We start from the raw sequence: 22,761 nt of genomic DNA on the forward strand, positions 1-22,761 counted from the left end.
TTTTTACTTAATTTTCTACCTTAGGTCTCAGTTCAGATTTACCTCTTTAGGGAGACTCTTCCAATTAAAATACAGCCTCTTCCTCATTTATTCCCTTTCCTTGCTTTTATTTTTCTTAGCCTTTAATACCTCTTGAAATCATATATATATATTTTTAAAGATTTTATTTATTTATTTTGACAGAGAGAGAGAGAGAGAGAGAGAGAGAACAAGTAGGCAGAGAGGTAGGCAGAAGCAGGCTCCCCGCTGAGCAGAAAGCCTGATGCAGGGCTCGATCCCAGGACCCTGGGATCACGACCTGAGCCGAAGGCAGAGGCTTTAACCCACTGAGCCACCCAGGTGCCCCTCATATATATATATTTTAACCTTTGTCTCTATCAATAGTGTATAAACCTCGTGAATGCTTAGGCCTTGTTTGTGCTATTCACTGTATCTCTAGAACTTAGAAAAATACATGGAATATGAGTTGAAGGTATATTGAATTCCCTGTCTCATGAAAAGTTTGGAGAAGCTCTATGAGTAGGTTGGAAGTCAGTTGTTCTGTAGGCTAGGTATTATTTATTGAAACAACTTCAGACTGATACGTAGAAGTTTAGTTGGGTATGGATAGGAACGGAAGGGATTCAAAATAGCTGAGATTTTTGTTTATTGAAAGTATTATTTCCTTGGTCATCTTAGGGGCTGGAGGGAGCAGCAGAAATTATGTTACTCAAGAAAAATGAGGAAAATCAAAGGAAGTGGTTGACAAGGGTGGGTTTTACTCATTTTGATTTTTGGAAAAAAGAAACATTTGTTACAAATCTTGGGGCACCTGGGTGGCTCAGTGGGTTAAGGCCTCTGCCTTCGGCTTGGGTCATGATCCCAGGGTCCTGGAATCGAGCCCCGAGTCGGGCTCTCTGCTCGGTGGGGAGCCTGCTTCCCTTCTTCTCTCTGCCTGCCTCTCTGCCTATTTGTGATCTCTGTCTGTCAAATAAATAAAATAAAATCTTAAAAAAAATTATATCTATGGCAGAATATTTAGAAAATATAATGAGAGGAAAAGAATAAAATTAGAACCATTTTCTCACGCATTGATAAATCACTATTCGTACTATTCACATCCAGTCATTCATACCTATAGATACATCTATATTCAAAAAACAAGAAAATACATTGCTGTTTATTGATGATTTGAGGTAAAATTAGGACAACCAATAGGATATGCTTCCAAATGCAGTTGGAAGTATAAAATTAGGTCTTAGGATGTAGATGTGAGAGATGATTGTACAGATACAGACTGGGGAATGGATATGATCTTTGGAAGTGAAGGAAATACAGGGAAGATGAGATAGAGCCATAACTTTGGGAACATGCAGACTGTTATTAGGTGAATAGAAGAATCACCGTGGAAAGGACAGAGAAAAAAATTTAAGGTAAAAAGACCAGGCTAGTGGAGGAGTCTAAAAATTGAAGCGAAGAGAATTTTTAGGAGGCAGCATCACCAGTGTTACTGCTTACCAAGAAGGCAAGATGAGAGTGAGAAAAAAAACCCTTGAATTTAGTTGTTTGAAATCCATTAGTGGATTCCATTTGGGCATTGCAGCTTAGTGTTAGAGGAAGAAGTCAGTGTTGTAGTTCAAGAGAGAGCATAGATGCCAAGGGCTCTCCAGAGTGAGTTTTTGTTAGAAATAGGGTTCTGTAGGGATGTGGCACAGATGATGCCTTAGATGTCTTATGCTTCGTAGCTGCACAGTGCTAAGTATATGGTAGACGGGTTGAATAACTGCATGAGGGAAATAAAATAGACATGGCCGTGTGTTCAAAGCATTAGAAAGTGAAAGGAAAGATAAATGGGTAAATATTCCTTGTTTGCATATTGTTTTGTTATGGAAGATTTGGCATGTTTGGAAGGATGTACTTAGCAAAATAGGAGAGTCAAATAAAAGTTTGCAGTTATTTCCAGGAGAAGGTGGTGTGAAGAAATGGGCTTTGTTATGGTTAGGAAGTGAACCTTGGAAAGGAAATAAATCTTTTTCTGAGGTATGAAGAAGTAGAAATAGGTTCTGAGGAAGTTTTTAGGAAGGAATATGAGAAAACCCCTGACCTTCCCACATGCCCTCCTTGGATGACTTAGTGAATGAGGGTTGGAGACTTTAAGGAGACAGAAGAATTGAATAGCTGTTGCGTGAGAGAAGTATGCTAGGGATTCAAAAGAAGTTTTACCAGACAGCGGTGAAGGTAAATCTAATTATTTTGAAAAGGATTGTCTTAGCACAGTTATAGAGCTTAACTTCAGAAACTTAATATCCAGTAATAATTTGGGTATCTTTGGGATTGCTCTTTCCTTATTCAAGTCATTTTTCAGAATATGAAATGTTGATGTAGATGAGTTTCACTAGAAAACTCATCTCTAGGGACACCTGGGTGGCTCAGTAGGTTAAGCGTTTGCCTTTGGCTTAGGTCATGATCCCAGGATTCTGGGATCCTTGCTCAGCAGGGAGCCTGCTTCTCCCTCTGCCTGCTGCTCCCCCAGGTTGTGCTCTCTCTCTGACCAATAAAATCTTATTTTCATCTCAAGTGCGGACACTGACTTACTCTTTAAGGCTGCATGCGAAGGTGTCTTGTTGGCTCGGTCAGTTAAGTGTCTGATTCTTGGGTTTTGGCTCAGGTAATGATCTCTGAGGGTCATGAGATCGAACCCTGTGTCTGGCTCCCTACTCAGTGGGGAATCTGCTTGAAATTCTCTCCTCCTCTCTCTCTCAAATAAATAAATACATCTAAATAAGGACAGCAGGTGGATTGCAAATGTTTTAATGTACAAGATTGTCTTTTTATTGTTGCCTATGTGGTAGAAGCTTGAAGAAATTGTGGTCTAGTATTAAACATTGAGAAGGTTTTTGATTGTTTAGCATATTTATCATAATTTAATCCTTATTACATAATTTTTGTAGTAGTTATTTTAAGATTTATATATATGTATATATATTTTTAAAGATTTTATTTATTTGACAGAGACATAGCGAGAGAGGGAACACAAGCAGTGGGAGAGGGAGAAGCAGTGTTCCTGACAAGCAGGGAGCCCAATGCGGGGCTTGATCCCAGGACACTGGGATCATGACCTGAGTTGAAGGCAGAGACTTAACCCACTGAGCCACCCAGGCGCCCCCTTAGGATTTATATGTTTGAGAAAGAGAGAGAGCGCATGAGGGGTGGAAGGGCCGAGGGCAAGAGAAACTTAAGCAGGCTCCACGCTGAGCACGGAGCCCATCACAGGGCTCAGTCTCACGACCCTGAGATCATGACCTGAGGGGAAGTCAAGAGGCGGACGGTCACTGACCGTGCCACCTAGGCACTGAGAGTTGAGAAAACTTGAGAAAGACCACTTCAGTATTTATTCAATTACTGTTTTTACAAAAATGCAGATATCGTATTTCCCAAAGATACATACATATATCCTTTATTCTGTGTTTTTGTGAGAAAAAGAGAAACTATAAAAATAAACAATTTAGAGGTATTTTGCATACTCCTACTAATCATTTTTGTTTTTCAGTACAGAATATTATTCTGTGTTAATGACCATTGGTCATTATAGTAAACATTAGGGTTAACTCCTCTAATGATTCAAATTGTCCTCATTCCTCTTTAACCATCTTTGTGCCCCTAGCCCCTTAGGAGAAGAGTTGTTGGGCTTTGTGGCTCTAAAATGCTTATACTGGGATTCTAATATAAAGGTGTTTTTTTCCTCCCCAGGTCTTTGTAGGTAAAATACCAAGAGATTTATATGAGGATGAGTTGGTACCCCTTTTTGAAAAGGCTGGTCCCATTTGGGATCTGCGTCTTATGATGGATCCACTGTCTGGTCAGAACAGAGGGTATGCGTTTATCACCTTCTGCGGGAAGGAGGCTGCACAGGAGGCCGTTAAGCTGGTATGTGATGAACACCCACTGTCTGGCAGCGGATCGGACCGCCTCAATTAAAAATGTTCGCACATTGTTTCGTTTTCTTTGGTTTTTGATCTGCATGGTTAGATGTTGATAAAGTTGATATGTGACCTTTGCTCTATTTTTTTCTGATGATAAAAGTAAAAAGACTGAAAATACCCAAGAAATAATGTGTTCGAGAAAGTCTCCCGTAATTCTGTTACTTATTAGATTGGTTAGTATCTAAAGTTTCATTTGAATATTTGGCTTCTGCAGTTCTCTCTTTGGATTTTAAGCAAAAAAAGATGTGAATTGTTACTGTTAAACTTCAGGACAAGATTCTTAAAAGTGTAATGAAGGCTGGGATGGATTCTGGGGGACATAACTGGGTGACAGTGACTTTTGACACAATTCAGGAAATGATTGAGACTTTTATTTTTGTCACAACCTAATCATACAATTTATTGTCCGAGTATATGCCTGTTCTTCTCTGTATTTTGTTTTCAGACCCTCCAGTCTTCGCTGTCTTCAGTCTTTCTCCTTTTTTACTATTTTGTAGCCCATCTTCTGTAATCTAGTAATTTTCTTTTACCCTTTGTACGTAGTAATCAATAGTACTGCTGTAGTAGTAGTAGTTATAACAGTTCTGCAAATGAGAAATATCTTCTTACCTGTGTTGGTACACCCATCTCAGGAACTTAAAATAACCGTGTCATTGTTTCTGCATACTCTTTCCAGACATTTAAAAGCCTCACTTAGTCTAGTTTCAGGCCTTCTGGAATGGGTACCTCTTTCACCAGGGCTTTTTGTTCTATTAATCGCTTCTAAATTAGTTCCATTCTAGCTTGACCCAGATTTTAGTTTTTATTAAGAACTTTTCCTTCCAACTTGTTTTTATTGAGAAAATTTCAAAGCTTCATTTCCTCATTTTTGGCAACATAGAGATGATTTTTATTTTTTAATAATCATGAATCTTTTAGTAGGCTAATGGGTAAGTAATGTTAAAGTCTAAGAAGCTAAAGTTTATCAAAGAAACTGTCTCCATAGTGATTTAAATAAAGCCTTTTAAAATTTCCTATAATTTCATATAATTTTGAAGGTATTGTGTTTGCTGTGCAGTTTAAAACTTTTCATGTTTAGATTTAGAATACTGTGTTTTGTGTAGAATGTGAAATTCTTCTGAATTTCTTTTTATTGATTATACTTAGTTGTTAACTATTGTTTTGCTTTTGGCTTGTCTGTATCTAATTTTATCTCCAAGGATCCTGAATGATCAGTCTTGGGTACTTTTTCTGAAATTCTCTGGAAAATTTTTCAGATAGATAACATTGAAATTTGACGTAAGGTATTTTAAGAAATAGTGAATAACTCAGTCCTTTATATCCAGAAGAGCAGTGAAAATTAACAAAACCAAACTAAGATGAGAGACTGTAACAAGTTTTAAAATACACATTTTTGTAATGGTAAGCGTGAGGGAATTTGGTGAGTTTGTGAAGCAGGAAGTGTTTGACCTTATATTGTTGAATTTTTTGGAGCGAGACGCTTGTCCTGAGTTTGGGGTGGTTGTGGGGTATCTGGTTCTTTTCTTCCTTGCAGTGTGACAGCTATGAGATTCGCCCCGGTAAACACCTTGGAGTGTGCATTTCTGTGGCAAACAACAGGCTTTTTGTTGGATCAATTCCGAAGAATAAGACTAAGGAAAACATTCTGGAAGAATTCAGTAAAGTCACAGGTAAAACAAAAATGTATTTAGAAGTTAGTTTTGGGAAATCTGTGGTGCTGTTTATAAGTATGAAGAAAGAGAAGCGCATATTCATCTAAAAATGCAAATCTTCAATGTCTAGATTGCCTCCTTTCTACTTTACAGTGGTTTGGTCTAAGCATGTTCCCTTATATCCTTAATTTCTTGGAATGTCCCCTTACTTCTGTGCCTTCACTGCTCCTTAGCTTTTGCCAGAGTCTTTGCCTGGTAGCCCTTCAGCGAAGGCTTCCCAACACTCAGTGTGCTTTAGGGCCAAGAGGCTGGAAGTTCTCCTCCTCCTCCTCCCTGTTGCCTTGTCTAGATCAGATTTTTTCAGAATTTCCGATTCTAAATCCATAGAATTGATTGAGAAGTACATTTTACATCGCAGGCCTGTATACATTTATAACTGAAACAAAGTTCAACAAAACTTGTACTTCGACCTATTTTACATGATTTAGTGTTATCTTTCCTGTTCCATTTCATTTGTTTTAAACATGGGTAAAGATAAACTCAGTCTAGCTGTGGTTTAAAAAACACTGATTTAGACCATTACTTCCCCTCATAAAAGCCATGTTTTTTTGTCCTCCAGATAAACCGTCCTTTCTCCTCCCTTGATGCTGTCATCCGTCGCTCGTCTCGATTCAGTCTTTCATTAATTGAAACTTGCTTTTGGCTCAGAGTCTTTCTCTTCTGCCCTAAATTGACTTATTTGTAGTACCTTTAACATGTACACGGATGACCATCCAGGCCCCTAGCCTCCTAGTTTCATGACCGCCTCATCTCCAGTTCTCTACTTCCGCTCCCCCCACATCCTGATCATGTTCTGGCTCTTGCTGCCAGAAATTCTGCCCACTCCAAAATCTTGATTTTCTAGCGTTCTGCTTTGTAACCACTGCCACTCTCCATCACACTTGTGTTGGTCACATGCTCCAGATGGCGCAGTTCTTTGTCGTCATCACGTTATTACCTGTCGGCTCCTTTCTGGCTTCTTATCCGTGTATTCATTCCTTCAGCAGGTGTTTGTCCAGTGCCTGCTAAAGCGGTGGCATTGTGCTATGCGCTGGGATACAGTGGTGAATAAGATCTGTTTTCTGCCCTTGTAGAGCTTACATTCTGGGAAAGGAGTAACACAAAAAACTAAAGAAATATTTACACATTGTGGTAAGCACTGAGAAGAGCAAAATAAGAGATATTTAGCTAGAGAATAGCTATTATCCCCGTTTTGATGTTTATGGAAGGCTTTTCTGATAACATGACATTTCAGCCAAGACCTGAAGAATGAGGAGGATGTAGCAGACAAAGAACAGAGGGCTGTGCATTCCAGCAGAGCAACACATGCCAAGTCTCTGAGGCAAGAAAGAACTTGGTGTATTATAGGAACTGAGAGAAGGCCAGTGTTGTTAAAATTACTGTAGAATTAAGGGTAGAATTAGATGAAGTAGGCAAAGCTTTTGTGGACCTTATAAGAAGTTTAGATTTAATTTTTGTAGAATGAGAAGGTATTTAAAGATCTCAAGCAGGGAGTAACATCTGTTTCATGTTTACGGAATCTTGTCTCTACTGCCATATGGGTAATGGTTTAGAGGGGCTTAAGAGTAGAAGTTAATCAATTGGTTGAGGCTATCACAGTAGTTTGGATAGAAGATTGGACGGGGTAATAGCTGTGAAGGTGCAAAGAAGTAGATGGGCTCTGAATTGAGTAGGGGAGTAAAGGAAGAAAATCAAGAAAGAGTCTTCAATTTCTGGCTTGAGAACCAGGATATGGTCCTATTTATTAGATAGGGAAGTAGAGAAGACACATTCGGGGAGTGGTAACTGTGATTTTGGACATGCTAAATTTGAAATGTTTTTAAGTCTGGGTTAGAAATAAAATGTAAGCATTCTTAAGGATATAGATAGCTTCTAAAAGTACAGACTGGCTGATACTACCTAGAAACAACATATGTGGAAAGATGAGAACACAGGACTAAGACCGGAGGGACACCAATATTTAGCAATCATTTTCTTTTTTCTTTTTTTTTTTTTTAAAGATTTTATTTATTTGTTTGAGAGAGAGCATGAGAGATTCAGCATGAGCTGGGGGTGAGGGGCAGAGGAAGAGTGAGAGAGAGAAGCAGACTCCCCGCTGAGCAGGGAGCTCGACGTGGGGCATGATCCCAGGACCTCAGGACCACGGCCTGAGCTGAAGGCAGACGCTTAACAGAGCCACACAGGTGCCCCAGCAATCATTTTCATTCTTGGTAAAAGCAGTAACTTTTAAGTTAGAGCCAAGGATGATTTTTGGTCATGATTACTTGGTTGAATGTAAATTCCTTTGAATTTATATTAATAATTTGGTTTTTAAATACCTTGGTTTCATAAATTGTAAGGTCTTGTTATATCAAACACTCTAAAACATGGTAGCATGTTATATATCAGAGTATAGTAACTGGACCTGTTGTTTATGGCTGTACCCTCAGGACCCTGAAAAAATTAAAAAGGAACATAAAGTACTGTTTCACAATCCATATCTAACAATGCTGATTTAATTGTCTACTAGGTAATTAGGGAATCATTTTGAGGCTTCTTCAATATTTTTTGCTCTTCGGCAAATGGATTTAGGTCTGCCTAACCGCTAGATGTGTGGTGGATGCTTTTGGCTTATATATCTGGCTGTTGGTTTAACAGAGGGTTTGGTGGACGTTATTCTCTATCATCAACCCGATGACAAAAAGAAGAATCGGGGGTTCTGCTTCCTTGAATATGAGGATCACAAGTCAGCAGCACAAGCCAGACGCCGGCTGATGAGTGGAAAAGTAAAAGTATGGGGAAATGTAGTTACAGTTGAATGGGCTGACCCTGTGGAAGAACCAGATCCAGAAGTCATGGCTAAGGTAAATGCAGTTGCTTGGGATGGGGGTGAGATGATTATTTAAATTTTGCACTCCGATAAAGCTCAACTTTTAAAAGTTATGTGATAAATACAGTTTATAGCTCTTGATCTTAATTCTAGGATCTGCTTTAATACCAAACTTAACAGTCTGCCTTGGTATCTAGAAATTTCTATTAATCATCCCTTTTCCTGGAGATTAAATGTGCAAAAGGAACTGAAGTGAAATTGGTTTAAGTATGTCCATCAGCATTGAGAATTTGTTCAGTGCTAGGAGCTAGGAAGGATACAGAGGTTTAAAAAAAGACAGGTTTTATTGAATACAGACAGAAGTAGTGTTTTTTGGAGATTATGAATTGCAGTCTTCATTGACCATAGTAAGACTTTTATTACATGGCCATTGATTATTTATTTAGATTTATAGCTGATCTTTCTTTTTTTTAATTTAATGACTAAGTTCCCTTAAGACTGTCATCTCCATGAAGAAAGGCAGAGGGTTATTGTGTTTGCTCTTGTGTGGTGGTGGCAAAATATGCATGGCAGGTTCTGTGGCAGACCCTCACTTTCCTCCTAAGCCTTTTACTTCCGTTGCCATGATCCCTGCCTGGTAAATAATGGTGCCATGAGGCTTGATTGTTAGGCCTTCCCTTCGGGTGACTGCTGGAATTGAAGGGACTCATCAGAGTTGCGTCTCTGTTGATCTTAGTGAATTTCTGAGTATTTTGGTGTGTCTCTTCCCTTCTTGGTGAGACAACTCTGTAAGGACCATAAATTGGCAGTTGAATTCTCCTAGACTGAGAAGTCTTCCTCTAAAGCTTTTTCTTCCAGGTTCTGAGCAGGTAATCTTCACTCTAATTAGTTTGGAGGAGAGCCCTCAGTTTATACTAGTGTGAACAAGTTTTATAGGCAAAGTCATCTTTGGGTTAGAGAAGATCCACAGAGAATGAACTAGAGACTCTGGGCTCTCAGATGTGCTGCTCTGAGTGTCCTTTTCTTGTATTCCTTGAATGGATTTGTGTTAAGTAAAGGGACTAGGAATTTAAATAGCTCCGATTTTTTTTAATTTTTATTTTTTACTAACTTGATTTTAATTCCATTTGTTTCTTCTAATACAATTAATTGTGACTTTGGGCAAACCTATTGAACTTGGATGTCCTCTGTTTTACTGGAGTTGGATAAATCTCTTAAGCACCCTTACAATTTGGAACTGCCTTGTGGAAACAGTAGAGTTTGTATTGCTTTTTCTGTAAAAACATGTTTAAAATAGCAGTATAGATACATTACACATTATAAGAGGTGAATAAAATTCACAGAGAATCTGAAGTGTAGTTTGGCTGGTGTTTTGTTCATCAACACTTTTCACATACCTCTTAATAACCTTTTAGATTGAAGTGCATCCTAAACTTTATAGGGTTAGAAAACCTCAACATTTTATTCTAGGAACTACTCTTCCTAGATCATAAATAACATTCAGAATGAAAAAGAGACCTCTATAAACTTGAATAGTACCGACTGAGTAAATTTGATTGACTAATACTGATTCCTTTATTGTTTTCTAAAGTGAAGGGTGGGTGTTCTACCCTTCTGCTATTAACATTATCAGTGTTCTAATTCATTAAAGATTTTTTGCCAAGTTGGGTCAGTTTCATAATTAGTCGAAACCTAAGAGCCTATATTTCTTAAAGGGACTTTTTTCCTGTTGAATGTTTTAAACAAACTTTCAACAAGTAATTTTTATATCATATGTTTTGGTTTCATCTCGAAAAAGAAAAAAAGATCTGTGTTGAGTTAAAAAAAAAAAAAAAGTAAATAAACCAACTGAGGCCTGCATAATGTAGAGTTTGACCTCTGTGACAACACTGTGAAAATAAAGAGGGTAGAGATGGAGGTGGACAGTGTTAGAGTCCCCCCCCCCCTTGAAGTAATACCTTCCCCCAAATAATTTTTATTCATATATCCTTTATCTGAGGAAACAGTTTATTCATCGGGTGTGTTAATTTTTTTCTTTGAATAGGTAATAGCGTTCCTTAGTTCAGAAATCAAAATCACACAGAAAGGTATAGATTAAAGAAGTCCCACCTCGGCATGCCTGGGTGGCTCAGTCAGTTAAGCGGCTGCCTTCAGCTCGGGTCATGATCCCAGAGTCCTGGGATCCAGCCCTGCATCGGGCTTCCGGCTCAGCGGAGAGCCTGCTTCTCCCTCTCCCTCTGCTTGCTGCTCTGTCTACTTGTGCTTTCTCTGTATCTCTCTGTCAAATAAATAAATAAAATCTTAAAAAAAAAAAAAGTCCCACCTCTGCCTACTCCATCTACTGTGTGTTCCCAGTACACACCCAGTTTTCGTAGTCTCTAGTTTATTCTTTTAGTATTTCCTTAGACAGATAACAGGCAAATAAAAGAATTCTTACTTTCTTGACTTTTTACATGATGGGTACAGGTAACCTGCATTCACTGATCTATATTTGCTTTATTCAGTATCCTAGTTCATTAGCTCTAAGGTGGTATATCACTATTTTGTGTACCACTAAGAAGTTATTAAATGTTGCCAATTAAATTTTGAAACAGTGCTTGCATGTCACATTAACTGTAAGTTGGATTCCCATTTCAGAGATGTAAAAAAGGAAAAAAATGTCTTACCAACAATGTATCTTGGTGGTTTCTTCATATCTGCTCTTGGAGCAGGTCCTCATTTTTTATGGCTACATAATATTCCATTGTGTGGGTATACTATACTGTATTCAGCTGGTTGGGCAGAGTTTCTAATCTTTCATTGTGACAATATTATAGTGAATGAGCTTGTATCTTGTCAGTTGATAAAAGTTCAGATATATCTGTAGGATAGATTCTCAGAGATAGAATTGTGGGCCACAGAGTACATGCATCTGCAATTATTGTAAAATATTTTTGTATTATTGTAAAATATTGCCATATTCCCCTGTACTGTTTTATCCTCCCACCAGCAAAATACAAGAGGCCCACTTTCCTCATCCTTGTCAAAATAGTGTGTGATATTTTTGGATTTTGCCAGTCTGGTAAATGGTATATCTCAAAGCCATTATGATTTACTTCTCTTACTAGGCATGGGTTTAAGTTTTTAATATGTTAAAGGGCCATTTGTGTTTCTTTGTATGTAGAGTTTGACCTCTGTGACAACACTGTGAAAATAAAGAGGGTAGAGATGGAGGTGGACAGTGTTGTATTCATGAATTTTGCATGTCTTTTATTCAGTTTTCCATTGAGCTTTTTCTTATTTTCTGGAGCTCTGATACTTAAAAAATAGAGGTTAACTCTTTGTGACAGAAGTCATTTGTCTTTTGGCTCCACTTCTGGCATTTTTGCCATGTGAAAGCCATTTATTTCTAGTAGTGAATTCTACCACTCCTTTATATAATAGCTTTTATTTTATTTTAAGATTGTATTTATTTATTTGACAGAGATCACAAGTAGGCAGAGAGGCAGACAGAGAAAGAGGGGGAAGCATGGTTCTCCGATGAGCAGAGAGCCCGATACGGACCTCGATCCCAGGACCCTGAGATCATGACCTGAGCGGAAGGCAGCCGCTTAACCCACTGAGCCACTCAGGCACCCCTATAATAGCTTGAAAATTATAGAGCCTTCCTTGGAGCAATGTTATGTAAAGGAATTACCTTTATCTATCTTTCTTTCAAGATTTTATTTATTTGACAGAGGGAGAGGGAGCACGTGGGCACGTACAGGCAGGGGAGGTGGCAGGCAGAGGGAGAGGAAGAGTGGGGCTCAATCCCAGGACCCTTGGATCAGGGCCTGTGTGGAAGGCAGACGGTTAACCATCTGAGCCATCCAGGCACCCCACCTTTATTTTCTTTTAATATTTTTCAGACTCTCCCCATCTCCACCTCTTTTAAAATTTTTGATCTCTTTGGAGTTTACCCTGGTATGTAGTCTGAGGTATCAATCCAACTTTTTTTTTTTTAAGATTTTATTTTTAAGTAATCTTTACACCCAGCATGGGGCTCGAGCTCACAACCCTGAGATCAAGAGTCACATGCCCCTCTGACTGAGCCAGCCAGGCACCCCCAACTTTTAGTTTTATCCAGGTGAACACTATACTGTTTCAGTGATTTAAGCATTATAGTTTGTTATATCTGGTAGGGCTAGTCTCCAAATTTTTTTTTTCTGACTATTCTTGTTTATTTCTTCATATGAACTTTATAATTAGCTTAATTACTCAGTTCTGCAGGGAGCAAAACCCCAAAACATGTTGTTTCAGTTGGTATTCAGGGACCTGTTAAATTTGTGAATTAACTTAGTAATTATCTCTTGGTTCCTTGAAGGTTCTGTTCACAGTGTTAGGTAGTTTATTTCTTTTTTTAGAATTTATTTTTAAAGATTTTATTTATTTATTTATTTGACACAGAGAGAGAGTGAGCACAAGGCGGGGGCAGCAGAGGGAGAGGGAGAAGCAGGCTCCCTACTGAGCAGAGAGCCCGATGTGGGGCTCAATCCCAGCACCCTGGGATCATGAACTGAGCCAAAGGCAGGCACTTAACCGACTGAGCCACCCAGGTGCCCCAGTGCTAGTTACAGGGCAGGAGAAGGAACCGATGATCTATATAAATTGGTAACTGACAGAATAATTTTCTTGGCAATTTTTATACCTTCTGTGATGCACCTTTATTATTTAATGTTTTTGAGAAGGAAAGCCTGCTGTGAAGTTAGGAAGAAATACTTTAACGTAAGACTTCAGCAAAAAATTAGTAGCCAATGCCAATTTTTTATATTTGTTGTATTAGGTGAAAGTTTTATTTGTGAGAAACTTGGCTACTACAGTGACAGAAGAAATATTGGAAAAGTCATTTTCTGAATTTGGAAAACTCGAACGAGTGAAGAAGTTGAAAGATTATGCATTTGTTCATTTTGAAGACAGAGGAGCAGCTGTTAAGGTAGAAATTTGAAATTTTGCTTCTTGATATTTGAATTTTGTTGTTGAGACTTGCTAAAGACATAAAGTGACTTTAAAAACTGAAATAAAATTGGTTTTCAGCTTTTGCCGAACTCTGGAACTTACTTTTAATAATCTGTGAAGTGGTAGTAGTGTAACAGGTAAGATTTCATATTTCAAAGCCTGATTATTACTAACTGGGTTTGTGACTTCAGGCAAGTTATTTTTAATCTCTGTATTGTTTTTGTAAGCCTAATATTTGATAGCATGATGCCCTGGAAATATTATAAGGTGTAGGAATTAGCTGCTGTAAACGGTAAACAGGTAATGAATCGTATTGGAACTGCTTTGTTTACCTTATTTTGTGGACCTTATTTTGTGAAAGACCAGAGCAGTGTGTGTGACTTCTCACACAGCACGACCGACCTACTGATTCACCAGATGTGTTCTGAGAGAGTGGTTAGTCCTTCATAGGTTTGCCTTTCTTCAGTCTTTGCGGAACTCTAATAGTATTAGCTGTGTTGCTGGTTTCAGTCGTTGTTAGAGATACTTCTTGCATATAATAGTCAATTTGATGATAGTAATGAAAAGTGTGAAAGCATTTTGTGTGGTGGCTAGAGGGTAAAACCTGAATACCTGTGCTGTTTTCTGCCAGTGGTGGGTCAGCAGTATCTTCCATGTGAAATTGGTGGTTTCTTGTTCCTCTCACCTTTCCCAATTGGGGAGAGAAGACAAAACACTAACAGAAGTTTTTTATTTGGGAAGGTGAGGTTGAGAATCCTCAGTGACTCACTCGGGCCTGGTCCTTCTTCGGCGTGGTCTGTTGGAGTGGGGCCCCCTCTGATTTGAGCAGTTCCTGTTTCCTGCCCAGGATATTTGCTTTAAAGTGTGCCTTATAGGATCTTTGTGTTAGTTAGAATTTATTGGTTTGCTTTTTGATGAAAGCTAATTAGTGAGACAGCATTGCTTATAAAATTCACAGCTTAGTGCAGAATTTAATGCTTGGTTTCTGAAATTGCCAATGGTACGAAACACGGATAACTAATTTATACCTTCTAAGTATTGCTTCTCATCCAGTTGTTATTAAATAACTCATCTCTAATTGAAAAGAAGTATAAAAACTGGTAAGAGGGGGTTGCCAGAGAGGTCTGTGAAATTACAAAATGTGTCAGCAACTGGGAAGCTTCTGTGGACTTAGTTGCTTTAGGTGAAGTGTGTGGTCATGGGGAGCAGTTAGCAGTTAGAGGAGGACTGATGTAATCTTTGTCTAGTTGCTTGTGAATCTCTGAATGTTCTTTATGGATAGAGTATTTTGTTCCGTTTGTCCAGAGTGGAAAAGATTGTGTAGGGAAGCAGAAAGGCTGTGGCAAGGAGGTGTGATATTTTGTTACTGAGTTACTTGAACTTGGATATATGGCAGAGGCTATTAGGTGGAACAACACAGATAAAGGACTAGAGCATAGGATGCTTTCGATTACTGCTCTCCCGGTGAATACTCAAGGCTTCATTAGTCCGTGCCTGTTCTAGGTGAAGTGTTGTGGGGGAAACCTAGGCATTTTTTGGTCAGTATTTTGTTCATTTTCACTGATAACCCCATTCAGTAACCTCATTTGTCTTTCAGATCTTTAAGATTTTTATGGAAGAGCAGTTTCAGATTTACATGTTGAATGCCATGTTTTTATTTTAAAATTCGAGTCTTGAAAAGTTTGTATTAATTATGGCATTTCCCAGATGTGGATTTGCTTTTTTGTTACGGCTCAACCTTGAGGGGTTAGTTATTTGGAATTAAGGAGCAGTGGTAGGTGGCTCTGGAAGCCCTTCCAGCTTTTTAAATATAAGAGTAGGACATCAGTTTTGTTTTCAATACAATTTACACATAAGAAGGTAAGATTGAGGGAAATAAATACTTTGTATTTTTTGCTTTGTGGCTAGATTCTTTTGCTAGTTAAAATAGTTGTGAAGTAAATTGTTTATTAATTGTATTAAATGGCAGGGTATGTCTATGTAATTATGTTTTAAAGTTCTATTTTTACAGGTAAAATAAATTTATTTTTATAATTTTGTGTAGGCCATGGATGAAATGAATGGCAAGGAGATAGAAGGGGAAGAAATTGAAATAGTCTTAGCCAAGCCACCAGACAAGAAAAGGAAAGAGCGCCAAGCTGCTAGACAGGCTTCCAGAAGCACTGCGTGAGTCTACGTTTTAATAAATACATCTCTGAACAAAGAATAAATTGGTAATAGAGATAAACTTAATAAAACAATTCAGGAATAGACTTGAAGCAAGCTAATTTGTTTTTTTCTTTTCTCCCTTCCCTCCATTGCTAGGTATGAAGATTATTACTATCACCCTCCTCCTCGTATGCCACCTCCAATTAGAGGTCGGGGTCGTGGTGGGGGGAGAGGTGGATATGGCTACCCTCCAGATTACTATGGCTATGAAGATTACTATGATGATTACTATGGTTATGATTATCACGACTATCGTGGAGGCTATGAAGATCCCTACTACGGCTATGATGATGGCTATGCAGTAAGAGGAAGAGGAGGAGGAAGGGGAGGGCGAGGTGCTCCACCACCACCAAGGGGGCGGGGAGCACCACCTCCAAGAGGTAGAGCTGGCTATTCACAGAGGGGGGCACCTTTGGGACCACCAAGAGGCTCTAGGGGTGGCAGAGGGGGTCCTGCACAACAGCAGAGAGGCCGTGGTTCCCGTGGATCTCGGGGCAATCGTGGGGGCAATGTAGGAGGCAAGAGAAAGGCAGATGGGTACAACCAACCTGATTCCAAGCGCCGTCAGACCAACAACCAACAGAACTGGGGTTCCCAACCCATCGCTCAGCAGCCGCTTCAGCAAGGTGGTGACTATTCTGGTAACTATGGTTACAATAATGACAACCAGGAATTTTATCAGGATACTTATGGGCAACAGTGGAAATAGACAAGTGAGGGCTTGAAAATGATATTGGCAAGATCCGATTGGCTCTAGATCTACATTCTTCAAAAAAAAATTGGCTTAACTGTTTCATCTTTAAGTAGCAGTTTGCTGCCATTTGTATTGGGCTGAAGAAATCACTATTGTATATATACTCAAGTCTTTTTATTTTTTTTCCTCTTTTCATAAATGCTCTTGGACATTATTGGGCTTGCAGAGTTCCCTTATTCTGGGGGTTACAATGCTTTTATCGTTTCAGGCTTCATTTTAGCTTCAAAAACAAGCTGAGCACACTGTTAAATCATGATTTTGCAGAACCTTTGGTTTTGGACAGTTTCATTTTTTTGGATTTGGGATAGATTACAAAGGAGTATGGAGTATGCTGTAAATAAAAATCCAAGCTAGTGCTTTGTCTTAGTAGTTTTAAGAAATTAAAGCAAACAAATTTAAGTTTTCTTGTATTGAAAATAACCTATGATTGTATGTTTTGCATTCCTAGAAGTAGGTTAACTGTGTTTTTAAATTGTTATAACTTCACACCTTTTTGAAATCTGCCCTACAAAATTTGTTTGGCTTAAACGTCAAAGCCGTGACAATTTGTTCTTTGATGTGATTGTATTTCCAATTTCTTGTTCATGTAAGATTTCAATAAAACTAAAAAATCTATTCAAAACATTACCTATTTCAAATTCAATTGTGTCCTAAAACATTATTTTATTCGTAATCCTTTGCAAGGAATATTGTTTTCAAATTATAACTGCCTATGTGAGTGATCAAATTCATGCAAATTTTCTTGTCTATTCCAATATGTATCGTGGCTATCAGACTGAGGATTAGTCTAAATTCTAGTATTTATTCCAAATCGCACTTTATTGATTGGTGTTCTCTCATAGTCTCTTCTAATTTTGAAATTTTATCCTTTATTTTTATAAAAACGGGTTCAGAGGCTTTTGAACATTCTTGCAGGCATTGGATAATCTGCGTTAATAAGTAAAATGGGGTTGGGGAAGCAGACTGCAATTTATTTTTGACCCACATTCTTTCTCTAAAGGATAATTTGTTGTCTGAAGACCTTATTTGCTGGATAAGTGAATGTATAACAGGAAAAATGCTAGTACTGTGGCGTCAATTGCACTGCGGACTAAACTTAAATTGTAGTGTACATAATCGTGACTACCACTTCAGTTACTGGTTTAGGAATATAATTTCCTATTGCTATGTAAATTTGCTTTGAGAAGCACTCGTGCCTTATAAGAGAGGCGTAAAAATATCCACTAGTCATACTTCTGACTTTCTGTTAATATCTCTTTTATTTTTTTACTACCCTCCTGGCTAAATTTTTGTTGGCCGAGTTATAACATCTATTTCCCCGTTTCCTTTAGAAATTCTGAATTATTATAATGACAGTTTTGCTTGAGAGTAAGAGGAACAAAAGAATCCAAACTTGACAGTGCAGAAATGTCCGGATCACATTCAAATTACCATAAAATTTTCTCTTCCGTTTTACTCCTAGGTGGGTCTGAAATGCTTTAAATTGTAAAAATAAGTCATTTAGGGAGGAATTAAAATGATCACACCTTTATTTTGTGTTTTGTTCCTGTTTGGTGTCTTTTATGACAGCAGTAGTAGATCTCAGGACCTACCGTAAGCCACTTAGTTCCTTATGAGCGTGCTTGGATCGTGTTTTGAGTTTCATGGCTTCTCTCTTGATTTCAAGTAAGAAAATTAGTATTTACCAATGAAAGTCTATATTTACCTCTCTTTAAAAGTACACTTACTGTGTAGCTCAGTAAGTTAAAAGACCTTATTAATATTCCTTTTGTGTTTTTGGAAACTCATAAAGGACTTATGTAGTCTGTCCCAAATTAACATGGGTATTTACTTGGTAAAGCTTAGATACAGTAGTTTTTCTTATGCCCATGTACGCAAGTAAAGACACCAAACATTCTTTAAATGCTGCTTTTAAACTTTGAAAATACAATTTGTAGTTATTATAAGTCTAAATTAGACTTAAATCCTGATTTTTCTTGGGAAGAAGAAAGCATCTACAAGTAAAATTTGATTTGTTTGTATTTCTTTAAAATTACCAGATACAAAGTTAATCATGAGGAAAATTAGGAATGGGTAAAGAAGTGATTCTGAAAAAATAATGGATTGTGCTTCCCCTACCCATCCTAAAATATAAACCCTAGCAAAAACATAAGACTAAAACTTGGGTTCCATGACAAAATCCTTTCCTCTAGTTGCAAGTAATATTTTACTCTCACCTATTAAAATATGTCTAAGAGATATCCCCTAATAATTGCTTTATAGGTTTTTTGTAGCTATCTTATTTCACAGAAAAACACAACTTTTTGTACATTAAGTCTCACTTCAGAGCTTTTCCCCTTGTTGAATCTTATAAACTCTTGCTGTAGCAGCATGCAGAGAAAATAGATTTGGAGCTTAACTTTTCACAGAAATAAACTTAACAATCTAATACATAAGCCTGAAAAATGTCCATTCAGGAGGTCTTTATTTTAGATTTTCATTAGGTGCTTTATTTTAATGAATTTTTTAAATGAGTTCTGGGGAATTTCATTCCCTGCTCTTAAGCCATCTTTTTTGTTCCCCAACCTAATTCATTTGCTTTACTTACAAGCCTGCTACAGTAATGTGTGTTGGGAAATATATTTACTTCATATTGAGGCCAACCTCTTCTTTGTAGATACCTTCCTAAGACTGACCTAAACATACCCCTTCCCCATAATGGAATGCTAATTTTTATTTGATCACTCATTTATAGCAGTTGCTTAAATGTATGTATTTAAATGACAGTGTTTTAATTTTTTTAAAGCAAAAAAGTTCTAATAAGTTGCCAGATTTCTAATAAATCCAAGTTTATTTGATCAATTGATACGGATATTGAGTTGCTACGGTTCTGTAGTTAGTTTTTTTAAGCAAAGAGTTCAGCATAATTGTTTTTGTTTTCTTAGTTACTGGGGTTATTCTGCATAAGAAAGCCCAATGCTTTCTGTTAATAGACAATTTTTCTCTCATTTGAAATCTGACTTAGGAGGTGAACCCTCTTTTTAAAAAAATTAGCTTGCATCAAAATAAATTCTATTTTAAATTCCAAAAGAGAAGGGACATAAAATTCCATTCCTAGCATAAAGCCACATAATATTCTGGAAACTCATTACATCATTTGCCTCCTGCCCATTTGGATAATCATACCTATGTTTTATTAATTGTGTATTATTTGTAAAATCCAAAACCCTTCCAGTAAATACTTGCTATAAGGCTATTACTTGTCAATTGTAAAGAGTTCTACATTTGTTAAAATTTGCAGTTTTGATTTTTCAAAGAGAATTTTGTTATACTGAGCTATCCAGTATTCTTAAAGAAAACCAACTGAAGTATGTAAAGAAATGTTAGTGTTGTCCCTTTTTGTGTGGCATCTCTTAAGTGAGCAGCTAAGAAAAAGCCTTATAGAAAGAGTGTACTGGATTTATAAGTGTGTTTATGTTTCTCTAAGAATGGGAGCTTCTGTTAACTTAGTTCTCAGTAAGCCTGTGGATTGGGTGACTGACTAGAGAATTCAGAATGACAAATCCACTAACCAAGCATGCTTACTTTTGTGCTAGTAGTTTGTGAATTAGTTCTGAATTTTGAAATGCAAACACCAAGCCTTAAAAATATTGCATATTTAATGTATTTGGTCAGTAATGAATATAAATATTTAATTTGAAATAGTTACTGTTTATCTTTCTAGAATAGTTTTTTTTTCTTTTTAAATATATATACTTATGTAATTTTTATTTAGAGGTTACCAGAAGCTCTGGGTTTTTTGTTTTGTTTTGTTTTTGTTTTTTAACCATTTTCAGATGTTATCCAGAAATCTGCAAGTGTACTTTTCCTGTTTTAACTCCTTCCTTTTATCACCTGACTATCAGGGAAGCGAGGTTGAGGCTGCCCTGACCTGACATGTCATGATGTCGACTTGCTAGGTGGGGTTCGCTGGGGACGATAACCAGTGGAATTGTTGGTAAGAAATTTTTTTTTTCCTATTTTTTTTTTTAACAGTAGTGGGACATTAAGTGTGGGAGAATGCCCATATTTTATAAGTGGGCATTTATGTTGGCCTTGTAGACAAGACTTTAATATTAAATAATTTAGTTCTTAATAGGAACATATAATAACTACTTCATACTTTTTATTCTCAAAGTACAGTTTAGCAGGAAAGGTCTGCAAGTATGAAGTAACAAAATACTCAGGGTATATTTTAGGTGATGGAAATAGACACTTTACAAGATAAATTCTCAAGACTTTTAGACAATAAATTTGCTTTATTTTACTGTGGTTTCAATCCCTCTAATATCTTCATTATGTTTGCATTTTTATTGGGAAGATTAGCACATAATGCATCTTAAGAGATGTTTATTGCACGCTGGTATTAGCAAAAGTAGAAGTTGTTGATAGGATGGAGGATTTAAATAAACACTAGGAAAATTTATTTTTTAAATCTTCCAAAAAATTTTAACATTGTAAAATGAAACTTAAAAGTTCTAGCAGTTTCACAAACAGGAGAGGGCTCATTTTAAAAATACATTTGACGTAATGACTTTGAGTCAAGAGGACATTACTTAGCTAAATATTAGAACCTTGAACATAGCAAAACCATTAATCTGTCAACAACCTGTGTTTTGTCTGAAACCCAGGACAGCTGTTGCGATTAGTAGGTATTGGTAGAATTTGTCAATTTTTAGATGATATTAAAGATTAAAATCTCTCACAGTAGAGGATTCCATGATAGTAAAGTATAAAGCAAGGGAATTAAATTTAATAACTAAGCATTTCTGACCATAACATATAAAAAAATAATTATAATATGACATAATCACTGATTAAAAGTAATTATGAATATTCATGCATGAAGAACCTCCCTAATATTCTTAAGCCTCCTTTGTTGGTTGAACGTATGTCTAGGATGAATCTTGGGTGTTAAACGTGCTAGTCAGTATTCTGAAATCTTGTCTGTAAGCTTGTTGTAGACTACTTGTAAATTGCTATAATGAAATTATACTTTAAGAATTGCAGTGATTACATCATTTTGTTGAGGTGCTTGTTCTCTTCTGACACATTTTATGCTGTACCATTGATAGAAAAGATTATAAAGATTGCACTAATAATGTGCTCTTTGGAAAGCTTGATAGTGAGCAGTAGGAACATGCAAGTAATTCTGAGGAGTTCATCTTTGCAGCACAAAGTCTAGTTACTGGCTTTGATATACTAACAACAAAATGCATTTCATGGGATCAGGAAGGGAGACATTGCGGAGTCGGGGGAAAGCTTCAATTCTTCAAATACAAACAGGGGCTTTCATTTTACGTAGTAACTTTGTCAGAATCCCATGAACATTGCTTTTCTTGATTTCTCGTTTATAATGGCTGGACAAAAGGAACTTCTCTAGCCTGTTCGGTAACATAGGTAGAATTGTACTTTAACAAATCCTACTAAGATGTTTAGTACTATGTTATAAGGCTATTTCTATAATTGAGCTGAAAGCTCCTGTGAACATGACGTTGCTATATGCATATAGTAATATGAGAATATTACAGTAGGAACATTTGCAAGACCACTTAATCAGCAGTTTAATAAAAATCATGCTTTTGGTACAGTGTTCAGGTACCATAACTGTATTGGAATATTTGTACAATGTTAAATATTTTTAATAAAATCGAACATGTTCAAAATGTTGTGTTGGTGATTTTGGGTGGGGTGTGATGGTTTCGCTTGTGTAAAACAGATTCAGTAGTTCTGTAATTGAGACTTTTGTGGTCAAATGGAGTTCTGTCTTCACATTTAGTACTAGGTATTGGGTACCGGCTTGAAAGAAGACAGGGAGTGGGAAGGAGTAAAAACAAAAGAGCTGAACTTGAGGGGGTCTGTTAAAGTGTCAGGAAGTAGCTTTACTGGGGTTTAGAGCTGGGTCTTCAGGTTTAAGATGGGAATGTTGGCTTTTGGCATAAAAGTTTGCCAGTAAAGTTTTTCTGATGAAATTGTGGCATATCCATTTGGAAATGATCTAGAAAACATACAGAGGCGGGCAAAGGGAAACACTTGTACAGTGCTTTCCGAAAGCATTTTATTCCCTGTGTTCTTGGCCCCTTGACATAACATGCCAGCAAGTGAAGAAGTGGTGAGGGAATATTTGAGGAAGGCTGTGTTGAAGGGTTTAGGCGCATCGTTGGGAAATGTCTCCAGTATACAAGACGCACCATGTTGGGAGTGAGTTCTTCAAACTTTATAAGGGTTTCTGTTTTCATATTGATCCCATACTCTTGAGGAGAGCCCTAATACAGTAATTTTTCTTGTGAGTTCCTTCCCTTGAGGGTGTACGTAGTTCTTTAT

General features: G+C 37.2%; 1 protein-coding gene across 3 annotated transcripts in view; it reads left to right on the forward strand.

The window, feature by feature from the left end:
• Nucleotides 1–17,143, forward strand: part of HNRNPR (heterogeneous nuclear ribonucleoprotein R) — a 34,155-nt gene extending 17,012 nt beyond the window's left edge. For all 3 annotated transcript variants that reach the window (XM_080801999.1, XM_080801998.1, XM_080802000.1), the window contains 6 exons: nucleotides 3,730–3,906; nucleotides 5,497–5,632; nucleotides 8,312–8,517; nucleotides 13,285–13,434; nucleotides 15,502–15,623; nucleotides 15,762–17,143. In XM_080801999.1, coding sequence (XP_080658125.1) covers nucleotides 3,730–3,906; nucleotides 5,497–5,632; nucleotides 8,312–8,517; nucleotides 13,285–13,434; nucleotides 15,502–15,623; nucleotides 15,762–16,374 — 1,404 coding nt within the window. In that variant the 3' untranslated portion in view covers nucleotides 16,375–17,143. The remainder of the gene's footprint in view (nucleotides 1–3,729; nucleotides 3,907–5,496; nucleotides 5,633–8,311; nucleotides 8,518–13,284; nucleotides 13,435–15,501; nucleotides 15,624–15,761) is intronic.
• Nucleotides 17,144–22,761: the final 5,618 nt, after the last annotated feature.

This window comes from Martes martes (assembly GCF_963455335.1).
Source record: "Martes martes genome assembly, chromosome: 4".
Classification (NCBI taxonomy): domain Eukaryota; kingdom Metazoa; phylum Chordata; class Mammalia; order Carnivora; family Mustelidae; genus Martes; species Martes martes.